General features: G+C 41.0%; 1 protein-coding gene across 1 annotated transcript; it reads left to right on the forward strand.

Annotated features, from left to right (window-relative positions):
• The first annotated feature begins 8,728 nt into the window (after positions 1–8,728).
• Positions 8,729–19,207, forward strand: LOC138375712 (alpha-1,3-mannosyl-glycoprotein 4-beta-N-acetylglucosaminyltransferase C-like). The gene is made up of 4 exons (XM_069459507.1): positions 8,729–8,836; positions 9,731–9,887; positions 17,912–19,094; positions 19,177–19,207. Exons 1-4 carry the CDS (start codon positions 8,729–8,731, stop codon positions 19,205–19,207), a joined length of 1,479 nt encoding a protein of 492 aa, XP_069315608.1.
• The last annotated feature ends 853 nt before the right edge of the window (positions 19,208–20,060 follow it).

A 20,060-nucleotide genomic window follows, 5' to 3' on the forward strand; every position in this document is an offset into this window, starting at 1 on the left:
TCTGTTGCAATTCCCGGGAGTTGGGGGAGCTTTCAATAATTCACCATGAAGGATTTGGGAGGAAGACAGGTAGATACTCTCGTCAGATTAAGGAAATCTTCCCTTTATTCCTAGCTTAATAAGAGTTTTTACCATGAATGAATGTTGAATTTTATCCAATGGTTTTTTTTTTAATCTATCAAGATAATTCCTGAGAAATTTATCATTTAGTCATTATGTATTATGCTTTTTAAACATTGCTGGACTCAATTTGCTAATATTATGCAGGATTTTTGCACCTGTGTTTCTGTGAGAAATTGGGCTATAATTTTTCTTTCTTATAATGTCCTAGTCAGGTTTTGGGGGTTTTCTTGTTTTTTGTTTTTGTTTTGTTTCATTTTAAGGCTGGTCAAGTGAAGCAGTGGGAGTGGAGAAGGAACAGAGGAATCTGTAACTGGTTGTGATCAATTAGTCGCAAACACCTCTGCACTCGGACCAACCCTAGTCAGGTTTTGGTATTAAGGTTATACTGGCTTCATAAAAATCAGTTGGGGCCGGGCGCGGTGGCTCACGCCTGTAATCCTAGCACTCTGGGAGGCCGAGGTGGGCGGATCGTTTGAGCTCAGGAGTTCGAGACCAGCCTGAGCAAGAGCGAGACCCCATCTCTACTAAAAATAGAAAGAAATTATATGGACAGCTAAAAATATATATAGAAAAAATTAGCCGGGCATGGTGGTGCATGCCTGTAGTCCCAACTACTTGGGAGGCTGAGACAGGAGGATCCCTTGAGCTCAGGAGTTTGAGGTTGCTGTGAGCTAGGCTGACGCCACGGCACTCACTCTAGCCTGGGCAACAAAGTGAGACTCTGTCTCAAAAAAAAAAAAAAAAAAAAAAAAAATCAGTTGGGAAATATTCCTTCCTGTATTTTTGAAAGAATTTGTTTAAAATTAGTATATTTTTTTTCTTAAACACTTTAAAGAATTTACCCATGAAGCTATCTGAGCCTATAATTACTTATGTGTGGGAAACTAGTTAATTGTGAATTCAGATTCTTTAATAGATATAAAACTAATCAGATTTTCTATTTCTTCCCATGTTCATCTTTAAGTTGTTTTTTAAGGATTTTGTCCATTTTATTTAAAACATTGCCAAATTTATGGCTTGTTCTCTTGCTATGGTGATTTGTTTATGCTCTTTTTTCTTGATCAGACTTGCCTAGAGGTTTATCAATTTTGTTACTCTTTTAAAAGTAACAACTTCTGGCTTTGTCTATTTCCTCTATCGTACCTTTTTTGCTGTTTCACCATTTCTGATCTCACATTCATCATGGCACTCGTAAAGACAGGACGTGTGTGTGAGGAAATAGAGTGTTATGGGAGCAGAAGTGCCAGGCAGGGCAAGATGGAAGACAAGGCCTGGGGCTGAGTGCAGTGAGACAAGCAGAGGGCTGCAGGGGGAGCTCAGGGAAAGCCAGCCTTGAAGGGGTGAGCAGAGGAGGAGAGGACCACAAAGGAAACAGACCACATGAGAACCAGAAGAGTACCAGCCATCTCACCAAGGCAAAGGGAGTCTGAGCGTTCCAGAAAAGAAGGGGCAGCCAACAGCATCAAGGATCAGAGTATTTATATTAGATAAAACTCTTCGCAAATAACATTAGCCAACTCAACCTAGGGCCCAACAAAAAAGGAAATGTATCTATAGGTGGTATTCACGGTGGTTAGAAGTATGGGTTCTAGACTTGCCTGGGTTCTCATCTTTGCTCTCTTACTTTACTGGCTGTGTGATCTTGGGTAGCTTACTTCTCTTTGTCTATTTCCTCATCTATAAGAGGGGGAAAATAATAGTACATGCTAATAGCGCTTCAGGGATGCTCTAAGGAAACAACATGTGTGGCACCTATAGTTTTTAGGTACACAAGGACAGGAATCCAAGGTGGTTTGTACTGTTGGGAATCTCTTTGGCTCTCATTACTGTCTCACCATTGCCCAAGTTTACACCTTCATTTAGGAGATCCATCTAGTATGAAATAGAATGTGTTTATCCTGATAGCACATTTGGGGAGAATCTGATTGGTCCAGCTTTGATCATGTGCCTGATTCTGACCCAATCAACTGTGACCGGGGGAGGAGGGTCAAACAACACCAGTGTCCACCTCTGTGTGTTCAGAGCCATTAAGGAAGTAATTGGGAACTGAGTAAAAAAGTTGCAAGGATACCTATTGCTGAGGGTCACGAACAGAAGGTATAAAAAGTGTCTGTTGGACTTGGCAGGTAGGATTCTTCAGTGTTCTGAGGAAGAGACATTTCAGTGCCATGATGTGGGAAGGGAGAAGGTTGAGATGGCAGAGGAAGATTGTGCAAAGGTGGATCGTATAGGAGGTGATGAAATCTATTTCTTGATAAGTTTGGATAAGAAGGGAAAGGAATGTAGAAACAGGAGCTAGAGGAAATACAGAACCAGGGGAAAGATTTATTTTATTTTATTTAGAATTAGAATGACTTACGGCTGGAGCAAGGAAGTGGGAGATGAAACGTTGCCAAAAGAGAGGTATAGCACACGCACAACCACTGGAGGAATCATAAGTCAAATAGTCACTCCAGTGTTTTGTCCACTATACTATGGTTTCCTCTGAGGAACTGTGCCTGTCTTTACTCTAGCCAATAGGAGCTTCCATTCTGATCATAATGAGTGGTTGAGGAATGTCATTTTACCCAAGATTATTCAATGAATATTTATTGAGCACCTACTGTGCCCCAGATAGTATTCCAGGTGCTGTGTATACAGTGATGAACAAGCCAAATTCCATCCCTGCCCATTTAAATTTACTTTCTTGGCTGGGCACAATGGCTCACGCCAGTAATCCTAGCACTATGGGAGGCTGATGTGGGAGGATTGCTTGATGCCAGGAGTTTGGGACTAGCCTGAGCAAGAACGAGACCCCGACTCTACAAAATACAGAAAAAATTAGCTGGACATAATGGCACATACCTGTAGTCCCAGCTACTTGGGAGCCTGAGGCAGGAGAATTGCTTGAGCCTAGCAGTTTGAGGTTGCAGTGAGCTGTGATGATGCCACAGCACTCTAGCCAGGGTGACAGAGCAAGACTCTGTCTCAAAAATAAATAAATAAATAAATAAATAAAAAATAAAAATGAATTTACTATCTAGTGGAGAGAGACATACGGTGTACTGGATGCTAGATATCCACTCTCCACTCTACTCTAGCCTCTGCCCCAGAAGACTATCTGGGTTACATTAACGGGACCCCTTGCCCTCTGTCTTCTGGTAGGGTTTAGCTAACAGGAGCCTGGCATGAGATTAGATGGAGGAGGGGAGTGAGGTTTGGATATTTATCACCCTGACTCCTTCCCTGCAGGATCTCCTCTGTCTCGCTGTGTCCCTCTACCAAAAGCCACAGCTCTCTCAAGGTGGCCCTCTCTGCAAAACTCTCCTTCCAGATTCTAGTAACTTCTCCCTTCCCTCTTTGTTTTGGGCCTAAGGATGGTGACAGTTCTGTCATTAGCCCCCAGGTTCTCCACACTGCCTTCATCTATGTAAATAGTCCTTTTATTAAACCTTATCTAATTACCATTAAACTAAATCTGCACTGTCTAATATGATAGCCATATGTAGCTATTGAGCATCTGGAATGAAGCTAGTTCAAATTAAGATGTGTTATAGGTGTAAGATACATACCTGATCTCAAAGACTTAATATGAAAAAGAATCTGGGAGGTTGAAGAGGGAGCATTGCTTGAGGCCAGGAATTCAAGACCAGCCTGAGCAAGGAGACCACATCTCCACAAAAAAAAATAGAAAAATTAGCCAGGCGTGGTGGCACGTGCTTGTAGTCCCAGCTACTCAGGAGGCTGAAGCAAGAGGATCACTGAAGCCCAGGAGTTTGAGGTTGCTGTGAGCTATGATGATGCCACTGCACTCCAGCCCAGGCAACAGAGGGAGGTTCTGAAGAAAGAAAGGAAAGAAAGAAAGACAAAAGAAAGAAAGAGAGAGAGAGAGAAAAGAAAAAGAAGAAAAAGATTTCATTGAGAATGTTTATATATGTGTGTGTGTATATATACATATATAATTTCTGAGACAGAGTTCACACATAAAAGTAATCCTTTTAAAGTGTACAATTCAATGTTTTTTTTACCAAATTCACAAAGTTATACAATCGTCACCATTATCTAATTCTAGAACATTTTAATCACTCCAAAAAGAAACCCTGTACCAATTATCAAACTCTCCCTATTTCCCTTTTCCCAAACACCTAGCAACCTAATCTACTTTCTGTCTCTATAGATTTGCTATTCTGGACATTTCATATAAACGGAATCATCATACAATATGTGGCCTTTAATATCTGTCTTCTCTCACTTAGCATGTTTTCAAGTTTCATGTATGTTGTAGCATGTAAAAACACTTCATTCCTTTTTATGGCTGAATAATGTTGCATTATATAGAGCATCACATTTTGTTTATCTATGTATCAATCGGACATTTAGGTTTCCGCTTTTTGGTTCTTCTCAATATTGCTTCTATGGATATTCATGTACAAATTTTTGTGTGAACGTGTGTTTTCATTTCTCTGAGGTGTATACCTAGGAGTCGAATTGCTGGGCCATGTGGTAACTCTATGTTTAACTTTTTGAAGAACTGCCCGACTGTTTTCCACAGTGGCTGCACCATTTTACATTCGCACTAGCAATGTAGGAAGGTTCCAATTTCTACACATCCTCACCGACACTTGTTATCGTCCATCACTTTAATTATAGCCATGCTAGTGGTTAGTGTCTCATTACGGTTTTTTTTTTTTTTTCTTTTTGAGACAGAGTCTCACTTTGTTGCCCAGGCTAGAGTGAGTGCTGTGGCGTCAGCTTGGCTCACAGCAACCTCAGACTCCTGGGCTCAAGCGATCCTCCTGCCTCAGCCTCCCGAGTAGCTGGGACTACAGGCATGTGCCACCATGCCCGGCTAATTTTTTCTATATATATTTTTAGCTGTCCATATAATTTCTTTCTATTTTTTAGTAGAGATGGGGTCTCGCTCTTGCTCAGGCTGGTCTCGAACTCCTGAGCTCAAACGATCCGCCCACCTCGGCCTCCCAGAGTGCTAGGATTACAGGCGTGAGCCACCGCGCCCGGCCTCATTACGGTTTTGATTTATATTTCCCTAATGACTGCTGATGTCGAGCTGTACTGTGGTTGTGAAAGCCTCCATGCTAAATCCAGGAAGCCGACTGCGGCTGTTCCTCCACCCTCTTTCCTACCAAGGAAATATGTTCATTAAAAATAGGCAGCACGAGGCCGGGCACGGTGGCTCACGCCTGTAATCCTAGCACTCTGGGAGGCTGAGGCGGGTGGATCGCTCGAGGTCAGGAGTTCGAGACCAGCCTGAGCAAGAGCGAGACCCCGTCTCTACTAAAAATGGAAAGACATTATACAGACAACTAAAAATCTATATAGAAAACATTAGCCGGGCATAGTGGTGCATGCCTGTAGTCCCAGCTACTCGGGAGGCTGAGGCAGGAGGATTGCTTAAGCCGAGGAGTCTGAGGTTGCTGTGAGCTAAGCTGACGCCATGGCACTCACTCTAGCCTGGGCAACAAAGTGAGACTCTGTCTCAACAACAAAAAAAAAAAAATAGGCAGCATAGGTGATTATTCTCTTCCGTGTTGTCAAACTCCTGGTAGTACTTGGAATTTCTCTGTAACACCTGGACCTCTTCATCCACATCACGTCCTCTAAATAGCCAAGCACAGAATCCAGCCCTGCATCAGAGGCAAGAGATGGAAGCCAGGGACAGGTTGCTCAGAGGCAACCATCGCCCCAGCGACACTGCCGCATCCACGCTGCCTCCTCCCCTGCCGCCGGCGGCCGGGTCCAGCCTCGCTCTGCCCCAGAGACCCACCTCAAGGGCACGTCGAAGAGGAGGTCTCTGCAGGCACTCTCCTTGGAGCCGGTGACCCAGTCGGCTCGGCACCTAGGAGACCCCTTCCTGCGCACCAGGCCCCAGACACCGCATCCTGCGGTTGCGGCTGTGCCCATGGCTCCCAACATCGTTCTTTAGGGAGCGCTCTTTAGTTACAGGGGATCAATAAGAGGAAGAAGAAGGAGGGAAGAAAATACAGAATCAATGAGGAAGAAGGGAGTGAGAATCCTAATATTATGAGTAAATGACTTTATCAAAAAAAAAAAGCAACATCTTTACCAAATAAAAACTGATTCTTATTGCAGATCTAGTTCCTTTGGGGAAGATCTTAAAAGTGGACACTGCAATCCTGGTTTTATAAAAGTGACAGAATTATATTGCCATCATTTTTCCCTTAGATAGCGACAATTGTATATGTCATCCACAGCAATCCAGGAATGGTGGGAGGGGTGTGGGGGTGGGAGAGACTGACTTAGGACATAATTATTAAGGATGACAATAAAGGTGGCAGATAAAGAAGAGTGATGGAAATTTTTAGGGCAAAAAGACAGAATTTTGAGATAAGTAGAAATTGAAAGTTTCCTAAGGAAACTTAAACTGGTCAATTTGTGAACCACAGACCTACCTCTTCCCCTGAACCCTCTGAGAAATTGCCACACTTGATGAGTTCTCGTGTTCAAATAGTTCTTGGAGAGATTCTGAGTGACTTGACTGTGTTGCCACGAAGTCGGATTTCCATCCATCCTTCTCATTTTGATTCAAGATGTTGACAAGAGGTTATCACTGACCATTGGGATTTTGAGTCATTTTTATTCTTTTTTCTTATAATTGATTTGTTTTACACTGAACATGTATTATGTTCATAATTAGGGGAAATACCAATAAAACTATTTTTAGCTGAGAAGTATGTGTCCCAGTTACAGTCCACATCCCCGGATCCAGGTCAGAATCCCAGGTAGCTGATATCAGATCTTCCTCACCATCTCTTACCCAGGAGCTGGTGCTGGGTGTGAGGCTAGGTTGGTAAATGTTCCCCACCCCCCACATTCAGGGAGAACAATGGTTGTCAGGGGGATGTCATCTGAGAGTGGTGACCAGCTTTATCTTGCCTCCGAGGATGTGCATTCTGGCCTCATTCACTGTCCTCCCAAACATTACAGTTGCTTCTTGACTTTGGGCAAAGCCCTGAAGAGTCAAGTGTAGAGCTCAGTTCCTGTGCACCCAGAAAAAGAAAATCTTACATGAAACTACAGCTCCAGTCGAGGTGAGGACTTTCATGTGTTGTGGTTAAAACTTTTTTTAAAAAACCAAAACTTTTTAATCTCCTTACTTGCTGCCTCCACAAAAGCCCTGTGGGACTGTCTCCTGTCAGAAAAGGAGGTTGTCTCTGGGACCTCTGACTTGACCCCATGCATAACCTACCGTAGAGCCTTAATAAGTGCCCATGTCTACATTTTGTTCAGTGAGTCACCCAGAAGGACAAAGGAAGATGACATGAAAAAGATTCAGTAGTGATGAATACATAACCAAAAACGGTCTAGTCTTCAGGTAATGGAGGGGAGGACACTCCTGGGAAAACATGAAGTTATTCCCAAAGCCCCTGACAAGCAAACCTCAGAGATATACAAGGACGACAGTCTCTGGAATCAGGCAGGAAAATCTGTGGGGAGATAGAGATGTCACACCTAAAAACAAGAGGAAATGCTGGCTTGAGGTTCAAGTTTGCAGAAGACCAAATGACCCACTGTTTTCTCTTCTTGGAGCTACAGTCTTTGAGTGTGGCTTAAATGGTGTTCTGATCCCACTGAGGGTTGAACAAAGACAACAGGAAGAGGGTAACAAGGACCTGATTAAAGACTACCACCACCTCACAGAACCCCTGGCTCATCATGAATCAGGTCAAAATCTTTCACACATAAGAATTTAGTGGTAGACAGAGGAAGCAGTGAGCATTTTGGAAGGGATAGAGCTTGGAGGAGAGAGAGAATTAAAGGCTTCAGGTATCCCATTCTAGAACATTCCATGATGCTTAATATAGGCAACACAGACAAGAGCGAAGTCTAGAGAATGTCTTCCTGGCTTCAGAGAGTCAATAGGGTAAAAGAGTTAATAGGATCTTCCACAATCCTTCTACCACAAATATCCATTAAAGATCACCCCCTCTCAGTTCCTCACTCATTCCCTCCTCACTCCTTCCTTACCTCCTCAGGGAAGGTTGTCTGGTTCAAATATGGGAATAAGAAATGTTCCCCTGTAATGCACCCAGAAACTCCTACTGGAACAGAATCAAGCTCCCTGCCCTTCACCTTACCCTCAATGGAAATCAGGTTAGGGAGTATGAAAGTGGGGCAATCAAGGTGGGAAAGAGCTTGGGAAATTTAATCAAACAGTGGTGTCCACAAGAAGAGGAATGAAGGAATGGATAAATAGGGAGATTTGCAGGCAAGTATAGGGTAGCCCCGGCTGTGACAGTAAGAGCACCTGGCATACACTTCTATACACATGTGTTTCTCAAACATGAGAAATATAAAGTTCTCTTTTGAGGGGAAAAAAGTTCTTAAGGACCCCTAAGAATACATATCTAAGAACCCAAGGTTCAGAATTACTGGCTTTGGAAACTACACTTATTCAATGGTAATGTCTGTCTACTGTAAGTTATAACTGTAAGAGAGAAATTTAATTTTTTGAAATTAGAAAAGTTTTTTAATATTACCATCAGATGAAACTTTTCTCAATAGTGTATAAATTGCAGGCATCTGAGTGTACTTCCAAGGATCGCAGATTGAGAAACAAGCTCTACAAGTTCCCAAACCCAGCGCCATGAAAGTTTTGCTGTGGAGACTTATCACTATTGCAGCAGTATTGGTGCTCCCAATCTTCTATTTCATTGATGAAAACCCCTTTGATACTACAAGTTTTCTATCTTGGGTAAGTACCAGAAATTTGGGGTGGGGCAAACTTGACGTCCCTGGACTGAAAGAAAGAAGGCATCCTCTAAGTGTCTATTTGTGTGAAATTGTCACGAATACCATAGACATTCAAGGAAAGACAAGAATGCTTGAGGAATCAACATATCATTTTTCTCTGATGAAGACAGTAAGGGATTGGTGGCCCTCTGGAAGAGAGAGAATTGAGGGCTGGGAAGAAATAACACTTATTTAATGTTTCAGCAGAGTTGGCACCTTCCTTATAGCAATTGATGAGATAGAAATTTTTCTTCTTGTTTTATGTTTCCCATTTTAGAAAATTTCCTTGGTTTTCAAAGTTATACATTTTCTTCCATTTTATGCATTAGGATCCTGAACCTCAGAGCAGTTGAGTCATTTCTCCAAGTCAAGAAAAATTCTAGGGAGTAGAGAAAATTTCACCAGAACCCAGAAAAAGCAGGGAGAGTGGGGAATGAAGGGTGGAATGCCCGCAATGGGAAAGACTTTAGATTGGGGCACTGGGACGGTATTACCTGTCCTTCTGTATCTTTCACACCTAACATGCTCTGCCCTTCATGGGAGTAGGCGATGCATATCAGACTGCGATCATAGCGGTAACTGTGGGTGAAGAGTGGCATAGACCGCCATCACCCCATTCCCTACATATAACCCAGGCTGGAGAAATACCAACTCCCTTTGCCCCAGGATCCACAATCTATATAAAACCCATAGGGTAGAACTTTTTCAGAAGATAAGGAAGAAACTCAAATTGAGCCTGAGCAATCTCCTGTGGTATCCTGGTAACTATTTCATTACATTATGTAAAGGGGGAATCCAACTAGCTATTATTTTCAAAGAGAATGAACTATAGAACTGAAACTCACCCTTTTCTCAGAGGGAAAAGAAGATGGTAGCTTGGCAGAGAGCCCGGATGCAGATCAGCCCTGTTAAAACAAGCCACCTGAAAACCTTCAAAGATATGCAGAGAAACTCAGAACCACTCAAAAATGTGAGCTCCCGTATCTTGATTGGAGCCCTTCCGCTGGAAAAAAGTGAGTATCCACACCGGCTGTAGATCATCCAGGTGAGGTAAGAGTAGAGAGGAAAGACAAGTGGGAAGGAAAGGAAACAGATTCCTGGGGGAAGAAGGCAGGAATGCAGAGATGAAGGATCAGGCCTGTGGAATTTAGACTACAATTAATAGTAATTCTGAGTTCATTAATATCCCATTCCATCTTCTGATGAAACTAGGGAGATGACGGAAAAATACAGAAGGAAAGTGTGGGAAGGAGAACTGACTAAAAGGGAAAGAAGTTGAGAGGTGGCAATGCAGAGTCTTGAGTGCATAGTCTCCTTGGGTTCCGCAGAGGTCCAGAGACCATCTAGTGCTTTGCCACTCAGGGTGTAGTCTGTGGACAGACATCAGCAACATCTGGGAGCTTGTTAGAACTGCAGTCCCCTAGGCCCACGCTGGACCTACAGAATCAGAATTTTCATTTTAACCAGACCCCCAGGTGATTGGTGTGCACATTAAAGCCTGAGAAGTATAGTTTAGCAGATCTGCAGGGAGATGATTCTGGAGAGCAAAGTCAGGACTATGAAAGTTCCAGGTCACCAAAATTGGTTTTAATGCTCTTTAGGCTGTCCATATGCTAGAGACCTTGTCCTTGCATCCTTGGTGTGAGCTACCCTCACAGTCTGTAAAAACCTTCATTTGCAGCAGATGAACACCTTCTCATTGTAAACTATTTCCATAGAATACATTGTAAATATCTATTGTATAGAGAGTAGAAAGTGAAAGTTTCTTTTTGTCCCCCGTTTCTTCCCTGCCCCAGGAGTGTGATGAGTACCCTTCCTGAAATCTATACATCTTTGTAGCATTTCCATGTATGCTGTATCTGTGGGATTTAAAAAGATCACTTTATGTATATTGTTCTGAGATTTTCTTTCTTCATTCATTAATATGTGTATGTCGGAGAATTTTCCCTTACCTCATTCTTTTTTTAACTGCTGGCAACAACATAGTATGAATGTAAAAATTTTATTTAATCATTCCTTATTGATGGGCACTCAGTTGTTTTCAATATTTTTCTATTATAATCAATGTCACAATTAATATATTTTTGCTCATATGCAAAAATATTTCTATGTGAAATATTCCTATGCAGGAAAATAATGGGTCAAAGAGCACATGCACTTTAGATTTTGACTGATACCTCCACATTGTAGGAAAAAAGCATACTAATTTATAATCACATCAGTTTTGGGGTGTCCATTTCCTCACAATCTTGCCAGTGCTATTGTTGTTTGCCAATTTAAAGAGCAGAAAACATTTCTTTTTATTTGGTGATATTTGTTGTTATTTGCTATCCCTGATTATTAGTAATAGTTTGGCTTTTTTTAAATATATGTTTAAAGATCATTTTTATGTATTCTATGAATTGCCTGTTCACATCCTTTGGTCATTTTCTATTGGATTGATTACTTTTTGTTGTTGATTTATAGGAGTTTTTTATGTGTTATAAATATTTATTCTGTGTCAAATATATTCTCTGCTACTTGTCTTTTGTCATGATTCTTTTGTTATATGGATATTTTTAAATCTTATATAATCGAATCTGTCCATGATTTTTATGGCTTCTGGGTTCCTTGTCTTGCTTAAGGGAAAAAACTTCTCTACCACAAGATTATTTTTGGAAAACTTTCACTATCAGTTCTTCTAGTACTCTCATGGTTTTGCTTTTTCGGGGAGAAACAGTTTACATAGATGAAATTTATTTTTAAGTAACGTGTGAGCTAGATAATTAACTTTATTTAAAATTGGATATCCTATGATCTCAGTACCATTTATTAAATACTCCATCTCCCACACACACACACCCCACTGATAAGAAATGCTCCCCTTTCTGTCTGAAGACACCTGGCAACAAAATAAATAAATAAATAAATAAGAAATGCTCCCCTTGTCATAGAAGCTCCAACGTATACATGGGCTTATTTCTGGAAACCATTTTGTTCCATTGACTTTTTAAAATGTTCCTCTACCAATTCCTTATGATTTGAGCTTCTGTTGCTTTACTGTACGTGTTTTTAGATTAATCCTCCCTCCCCGACTTATTATTGTACTCTTTCAAATTTTTGTCTAGTCTTTATTTTTTCTCTTCCAGATGAGAAGAGAGCTTATCAAACTCTATGAAAAAATACTCTTGATTGGGATTGCATTAAATTTACGTATAAACTTGGAGTTAATTAATGCCTTTATAATACTGATCATACCATCCACAAATGTGTTATGTATCTACATGTATACAAGTCTTCTTTTATGAGCTTCATTACAGCTTTGTTATTTTCTTTTATAGGTCTTTCAGAATTCTGGCTAGGTGCGTTGTTCCTCTGTATGTTACAGTTCTTTTTTTTTTTTTTTTTGGAGACAGAGTCTCACTCTGTTGCCCGGGCTAGAGTGCCATGGTGTCAGCCTAGCTCACAGCAACCTCAGACTCCTGGGCTCAAGCGATCCTCCTGCCTCAGGCACAAGCCACCATGTCCTGCTAATTTTTTCTATTTTTAGTGGAGATGGGGTATCCTTCTTGCTCAGGGTGATCTCTGACTCCTGACCTCAAGCAATCTTCCCGCCTCGGCCTCCCAGAGTGCTAGGAGTATAGGCATGAACCACCGCGTCCGGTCTATTTTGCCTGTTTTTAAATTTCATAAAAATGGTATAAACCTAACTGTATGGGTTTCCTCCAGGACTTGCTTTTTTCACTTAATGTTATGTTTGTGAGATTTCTTTCACTTCCTTTTCATTCCTTTTCACTTAATGTGATGTTTGTATTACTATCTGTATAACATTTAACCGAGTTGAATGAACCATCATAATATTTTGATCCTTTCTCCTGTTGATAGACACTTAGGTTACTTCCAGTTTTCGCTATTTCCAAGAATGTTGCTGTGAATATTCATGTACACAAATCCTTATGAACACACGTGAGAAATTCTCAAGGGTATATTCCTAGTAGTAAAATTGCTAGCTTAGAGGATATGTATACCTTCCACTTTCTTAGATTTTGCCAAACTGTAAATGGCTTACCAAAATAAAAACAAAAAAGTACACACGCACAGTTATCACTGGTTCACGCTCTAATGCAAATTATGTTTTAAATACATCAACGTGCTAAAGCTTTTTTAAATGGCTTAGTTTATATTCCTGCCATCAAGATATGAAGTCCTGTTACTCTACATCTTTGCCAGCTGTTAGCATCGTCCTATTTTTCAACTTCTGTAATTTCAACTTCTGATTTGCTCTTTTCTGATTACCAGTATGGTCAAGCACCTGTCTATTGGTCATTTATGCTCTCATGTGTCTATCGGTCATTTGTATTTTGTATTTTGTGACATGCCAATTCCTAAATTTTGTCTATTTTTCTAATGATTTGTTTGTACTTACGATATTTTTAAAATCTTCATTCCTCTAGTTATGACACGTTGTTTTATTCCTAATATTATTTACATTTTCTCCCCTTTTAACCATAATTTAGTTTATTAATATTTTCTAACAACCACCTTTTATTGATCTTCTACATTTTTTAAAAAACATTTTGCTTTTGTTTTCCTAATTCCACACTCTGCTTCCCTTAGTTTTATTTTTGCCTTAGTTCCTTTGATTATGTTCTCATTTTCCTTATTTTCTATGTTGTTTTCTAGCAAATACATTGAAAGCTATTACTTCTCCTCTAAGTCACACCGTAACCGTGTCGCACAGGGCTTGGTCTATGGTGTTCCTATCCCATTTATTTCTAAGTGGCTAGTAACTTCCATTTCAATTTCTTCTTGAATCCAAGAGATGTTTAGAACACTGATTTTTTGCTTCCAAAGGGATACTTTTAGTTAGACTTTCATGATTAGTTTTAGTTTTATTGCATTGTAATCAAAGAATATGGCCTATAAAATTGGTATCTTAAGGACAATTAAAATCAAAATTGTCTTCATGGCCTAATATATGGTTGACATTTTTTTGGATATCTAAGGGGAATGTGTATCTTCAGCTGAGCACTGCACATATACACACATGTACACACGATGAATTTCGTTGCATTATTCAAAATTGTGTTTCTTCGTTTTTGTTTATTTAATCTGTTGATTTCTGAGAGAGATAAAATGTTTCCCAATGTGACTTTGGATATATCTATTTCTGCTTGTATTTCTAAAGTTTTAAATATAGCTTTGAAATAAGTGAATTCAATTCTTGGCATTTGCACAATGCTTTTTTTCATTACTATTTCAGCATTTTTGTGTCGTATGTGTGTATTTTTCAATAAAATGTATAGAGCTGGATTTCATTTAATGTTGATGTTAACTGAGGCATTTGTCCAGGTGTCTCTCTCTTCTCTTGGCCTTGGACCAATTCAGAAATACGGGGCTTGGATAGGGATTTAAGTGAAACATCCTCCCCTTTTTCTTCACATAAAGCTGGATTGAAGAATGCAGCTTGGATCTAAGAACATCATCAGCTTTCTGATGCATCGTACCACCACCTGTTCCAGTGTCCTCAGTTCGCAAATCTAAAGACAGTTACTGGAAGCCCAGGAAAGTAGGTCTATAGAACAGGCACTTAAACATTCAGATGAACAGAAGATTTTTGCCTCCTTCTCACTCCACTGAGTGCAAGAGTCCAGAGAAGCTGAGAATGAGGCTGCATGTACACATTACCGATAATAACCCAGTCCTAAAAGAAACCCGTGGGTCACTGGACGTCAGATTTGCCATATCACTAAACAAAGAAGTCAATCAGAGAGAGAGAAGCAGAAATGAGAGATTCAAGAAACTTCTACATGAGAAGATGGATATTCCTATTTTGAGAGAAGCACGTTCCAGTTTAAATAGGTTACTATTAATACAAGAAACCCGGGGCAGTTCTCGTCCTCCACAGTCTCCTCCCATAAAGCTCTGAACATCCTTTCTGACGCCACCTCCTCAACTTCTCACACCCTTCCACTGTGCTCTGTAGAACTCATGGTCAGTCTTCATCAAAGTTCCCTTCTCTTGGCACAGATGAACTGTCCACGCTCCTATCTAGCGCCAGCCTCTCCACTTTGGCACTAGATTCCACCTCTTCCTAACTGCTCTTAGCATCACTCAAGCAATTGTCTCTCTCCTGGGCCATCCATTTTCCCTCTCTCCTGTTGTCATACAAACACATGCTGCAATTTTTCTCATTTTGAAAAAATAAAGAAACCTCTCTTAAACCACACATTTTTGCCTTCACCATTTCAGCCAAAATTACTCTTATCTAGATACCCAGTAGCTTCCACATAGCTGTACCCACTGATCTCTATCTTCCTTGACCTATCACAGCATTGACACGGTACTCACTCTCTTCTTTCAACATTCCCTTTAAATTGCTTCCAGAATTCCAAATTCTCCTGGTTTTCCTCCAACTTTGCTGGTAGAGATCCTCACTCTCTTTTGCTGGTTTATCTTCTCTTTCCAACCTCTAAATGTTGATGTACTCCAGGGCTCAGTCCTTGTCTAGACTCACTATCTTGGTGACCTCTTTCAATCTCACAGCTTGAGTCACCATCTGTCTTCTAACTACTCCCAAAAGTGTAGCTCCAGCCTGGATTGACCTGTGGTCCTCACCGGCCTCTGCAGCATTGGTATGTGTCCTCTTTCCTCTGCCGCTGACAGCCCTGCAGATACCCATTGTTGGTGTTTGTGGCAGAGAACGTGTGGCCTTTCCACCCTCAGCTCAGTCAAGACTTTGTGATTCTCTTGCCGAGCCAGCTTCACTTGGCACTGTGACTCCTGGAGTCTGACTGTGACAGCCATTGGATCTCCACGGGTTGCAATCATCTTTGATAAGAAGAAAAATAAACCTTGAGACATGATAAGCTTTTAATGATTCAAGTACTTTAAGAATTCAAAGGACAGGGCTAAACTGTTTATTATGTCAATAAAATAAGATTAAGTCCAGGAGTGCTTAAGTTTGTTGGTTTTAATAACACAAAGAACTCTCGATGAAGACAAACTACCTTTTTCTTTAATTTTAAATGCATTTTAATTGAATGTATTTTGAAATATCAGTATGAACTCATGATGTATTTTACCTTTTTTTTTTTTAATGTTTTAGCTCTGCCCACTAGGGCCTAGAAATTACCAACTGACTAGCAGTGAGCACCCTTGGTGCCCAGATTATAGACTCTAAATATCATTTTCCACTAAAAATAACCAGGGACCCTTGTAAAAATGGGTGATTCCCGGTCCACGGCAGGAAATGTCATACCAGATAGCAAGGAAGCTTTTAAAAAGTGACTAAAGTTGTATCAAAACTGCTCAGGATTCAACTTCAAGAAGCTACTTGCCAAAGAAGGAACAATTTAAGCATCAACAAGAATAAAATTTCAATGATTGAAAAACATAAAATCCATGAGTTCATACGGATACAAAAAAAAAAAAAAAATCTGACACATTTTGTCACCATTTCATAATGCTAGGAAATCAATCCATTCTGAAAGCTGATAAACCAAGGGAAACTATCAAGCATTTGTCCTGCTTTGCTATATGAACTATACCACTGGGTAACCAAAAAGTATATGAGGGGAATTTTCTCTTTGTAGAACATTCCAGATAATCAATGAAGAAATGCTTGACTTAGAATATCAGTGCATTGTCACCCGTAATGTATTAACAGATCTAGGCATTGACCATCAAAGGCTGCTGACATCATAAAAACAGACACAACCTGCTGTTATGTGCCTTCAGGTGGAAGAACACATCACCAACCCGTGAAGTAGTATTGCCCAAAAATCTAACCTGAGGATCCAGTCCCCACATCCATATTTTCTACAAACTCTTTCAGATTCATATCAGCCTGTTCTTTTGCCAAAGAATGTGATTTCCTCTCCAATCTGAGTATTGATTTAACATGTTTGACATTCTTCAATTCCTTGTTTCCTCTGGTAGCTTCTATTTCTGGAGTTATCTTCCATTATATTGATGATTCCTGTTTCAGATTTATATTTGAGGATCTAAAATGAACTTTGGACTTCTTTGTTCTAAATAGCCATCCCCGTTTGCCTCTCTATACAAGTGATTATGGAAGCCTGCCTCCATTTGATTATAAGGAGGAGTGACACATGGGGTCAGTGGGGGATGTGGGTAGCTGATCTTCTGGGCACAGTATCCCCCATCTCTTCTAGTAGAGTCCTAAGTCATCTGAAGCATATCCTCACTGATCTGCCTTAGACACCCGCTGGCAGCCTCTTCATTTCTGAACTTACTTCAGAGAGCCACACGTAGAGCTTTATCCTAGAGGCAAAGGCCATAGTTAGCCGTGGTATCTCCTTTCCCACCTCTGGTACCTGGAGTCCTTGGCTTCAGTTCTGATGTCTTCTCCAGCCCCAGACTCACACCATGAGCTTTCCCCTGGCAGAACACATTATTTAGACAAAAATCCTTAGGTCTTTAGTCTGAGGGTAGATGCTGCCACCACCAGCCCCTTGGTGGCCACTGGCTCAGTGGTTCTGGAAATGGTTCTATAATTAATTATCCAGATGACCAACCCAGGGCCCACTCCTCTTCTTTGTATTTGGTGGCTCTGAACTTAGAGTCTCCCCAAGGTTTTTTGTAGAAAGATGCACCTGTTCAGTTGTTCTCTTGCGTGTCTTTTGGACTGTAGATTCCTTTACTTCTCTATGAGCCCCATTCCATATTCTCTCTGTCTTCCAGAATTCTTCAAATATTGTGGTTCTCTCAGGGCAACCTTCCTGTTTTTTTCAGTAGAATTTTGGGTGGGAGGGGACGTAGATGCAAATGTTTAGTTTGTTACCTTTATGCATTTCCCTCACAATAGTTTTCAAAGGTAATAATTTTCTTTAAAAAAATTCTCAATTTGTGATCAGATATTAACTCCTAATATGGTCTACACTCGGTCCTGGGGGAGAGAAAACGTGAAATAACCATAGGAATACATGAAGTTGGCATACGGAAACACCTAAGACAATATCATAACCTCACCCACAGCAAATACTTCCCTCAGTTCTCTAAGTTGATAAAGGTCCTCTTTTCTCCCCAATCCTAGAACTGCTGACCATAGGAATTTCTTCGGTGCGGCGTCCCCGAGGGAGCTACCTCTTGGACACCCTGCAATCTCTCTTCTTTGCTTCCTCCCTGTCCGAACAAAAACACTTCATTGTTCTGGTACAGCTGGCCGATCCTGACCCCAAGTGGCTTGATCAAATGATCTCCAACATCTCAACTCTCTTTAAATCATATGTTCAGGCCAGACAGCTAGTAGTGATCACTACTCCTCTCAAAAGCTATCTTACCTTGAAGGGCCTTAAGAAATACTTTAATGACACCCCCACCTATGTAGTCTTTCACTCCAAGCAGAATATGGATTATGCCTTCCTTATGAACTTTGCTACCAACCACTCTGATTACTTCCTGATGATCGAAGATGACGTGAAATGTGCCCCTGGATTTGTCACTCAGATTGCTTCCATACTGTCTGCCTGGGAGAGGAAACCTTGGGTGACTCTGGAGTTCTCCCAGGTGGGCTTCATTGGAAAACTCTTTCATACCAGAGACCTCCCCTGCTTCGTTCGTTTCCTTCTCCTCTTCTACCAAGAAATGCCCTGCGACTACCTTCTCTCCCATTTCCGTGACATTCTCATGCAGAAAAAACCAATCCGGTTCTTCCCCTCCCTCTTCCAGCACATGGGCCAGTACTCTTCCTTTGAAGGCAAATTCAATAGGCTCAAAGATGAAGAATTTAAGGAAAATGACACTGGCTCTCCCAGCAACCCTGCTGCCACCATTTACACTAACCTGAATGTTACCAATGGCTCTGTTCTCATGAATGCCTATAGCTTGGATGAGAATTTCTTTTATATTAAGGAGGCTAAGGCTGGAAGCCATCTGACTGTGCTTTTGGACATACCTGCTATAGTGTTCCGAATTCAAGTGCTGACTGGCTCTGAACTAAAGAAGGAGAATCAGTTGGAAGAGGGGCAAGTAGAACTGGGCTATGACTCTACTAACAGGATCAATGACTGTGACGACTATATTCTGCTGGGGCTCCTCATAAATGGCATCCTGGATAAACATGTATTATCTCAAGAGTCTGGGAAGAAGGTGAAATGCGTGAGAGTCCTTGTAACAGCCACTCTACCCTCTGGATTAATAGTCAGGCACATCAACCTCTGGATTAAGGAAACTGAGAAATACATAGAGAAGCCATTGGAAGTTCTGGGTGTGGTCAGGTTGGAGGTAGAGTCTACAAAGGTAACAAAATATTAAAGTCTTAAAATTGGTCAGACACATCTCTTTGCTGGATCCTTTCAGGATGCTTAATACAGAAGACACAGCATATTGAAAGGCAGAGTGAAGGTAATATCCTCTTTGTCCTAGAGAGTCATGGGTGGGAAGAGGGGACTTCTTAAGACCTTCTCTGGTTTTCTATCCAAAAGGGTCTACCATCCAAAATTCTTTCCTTAGATCAATAACACCAGACTTCTAAAAAGGACAGGAACATATGAGTAAGACTAACTGAGGCTCGTATCACAAGATTCTAACAGTGCATGAAAGAACACAAAGGATCCTTCCACTAGCCAGAAGGTAATACTTTCACCAGATAGTAAATTAAAAAGTGTTATATCCCAGGTTGGGGAATGATGGCACAGAGTAGAGCCACCATTAGAGACCTAAAAGATACAGGGGTGGTGGTCTCTATCATACATATGTCTGTTTCATTCACTAGTCTGGCCCCTGCAGAAAACAGATAGACCCTGAAAAATGACCGTAGACTGCCACAAACACATCCGGTTAGTAGCCGTGATCACAGCTGCTGTGCAGACATGGTATCATTGCTAAAGCATATTAATAAGCCCTTGGGCATATGCTCTGCAGCCTTTGATTTGGCAAGTTCATTCTTCTCTGTTCTGATTGGAAAAGATCAGAAATGGTTCACATTCATGTGAGGTGATAATATTGATTCACATTTCTGCCCCAGAACTATGTTAACTTTCCTTCTCTCTGTCATAATATAATCCAAAGAGATTTATACTGCCTGGACATCCCACAAAACATCATATCAACCCATTACCCTGATGACAGCATGCTGCTTAGGCAGGACAAGCAAGAGGTACCATAGATGCCGGAGGCCTTGGTAAGAGGGTAAGAGATAAACCCTGCAAAGATTCAGGAACTTGCCACTTGACTAAAGTTTT

Source organism: Eulemur rufifrons, chromosome 27 (assembly GCF_041146395.1).
Source record: "Eulemur rufifrons isolate Redbay chromosome 27, OSU_ERuf_1, whole genome shotgun sequence".
Classification (NCBI taxonomy): Eukaryota; Metazoa; Chordata; class Mammalia; order Primates; family Lemuridae; genus Eulemur; species Eulemur rufifrons.

Excerpts from the sequence above, each read along its gene's own strand:
- LOC138375712 (XM_069459507.1), top strand. The coding sequence starts at position 8,729 with ATGAAAGTTTTGCTGTGGAGACTTATCACTATTGCAGCAGTATTGGTG. Across the intron at positions 9,888-17,911 it reads AGCCCTTCCGCTGGAAAAAA|AACTGCTGACCATAGGAATT; the intron begins GTGAGTATCCAC and ends CCCCAATCCTAG. Across the intron at positions 19,095-19,176 it reads GAAGTTCTGGGTGTGGTCAG|GATGCTTAATACAGAAGACA; the intron begins GTTGGAGGTAGA and ends GGATCCTTTCAG.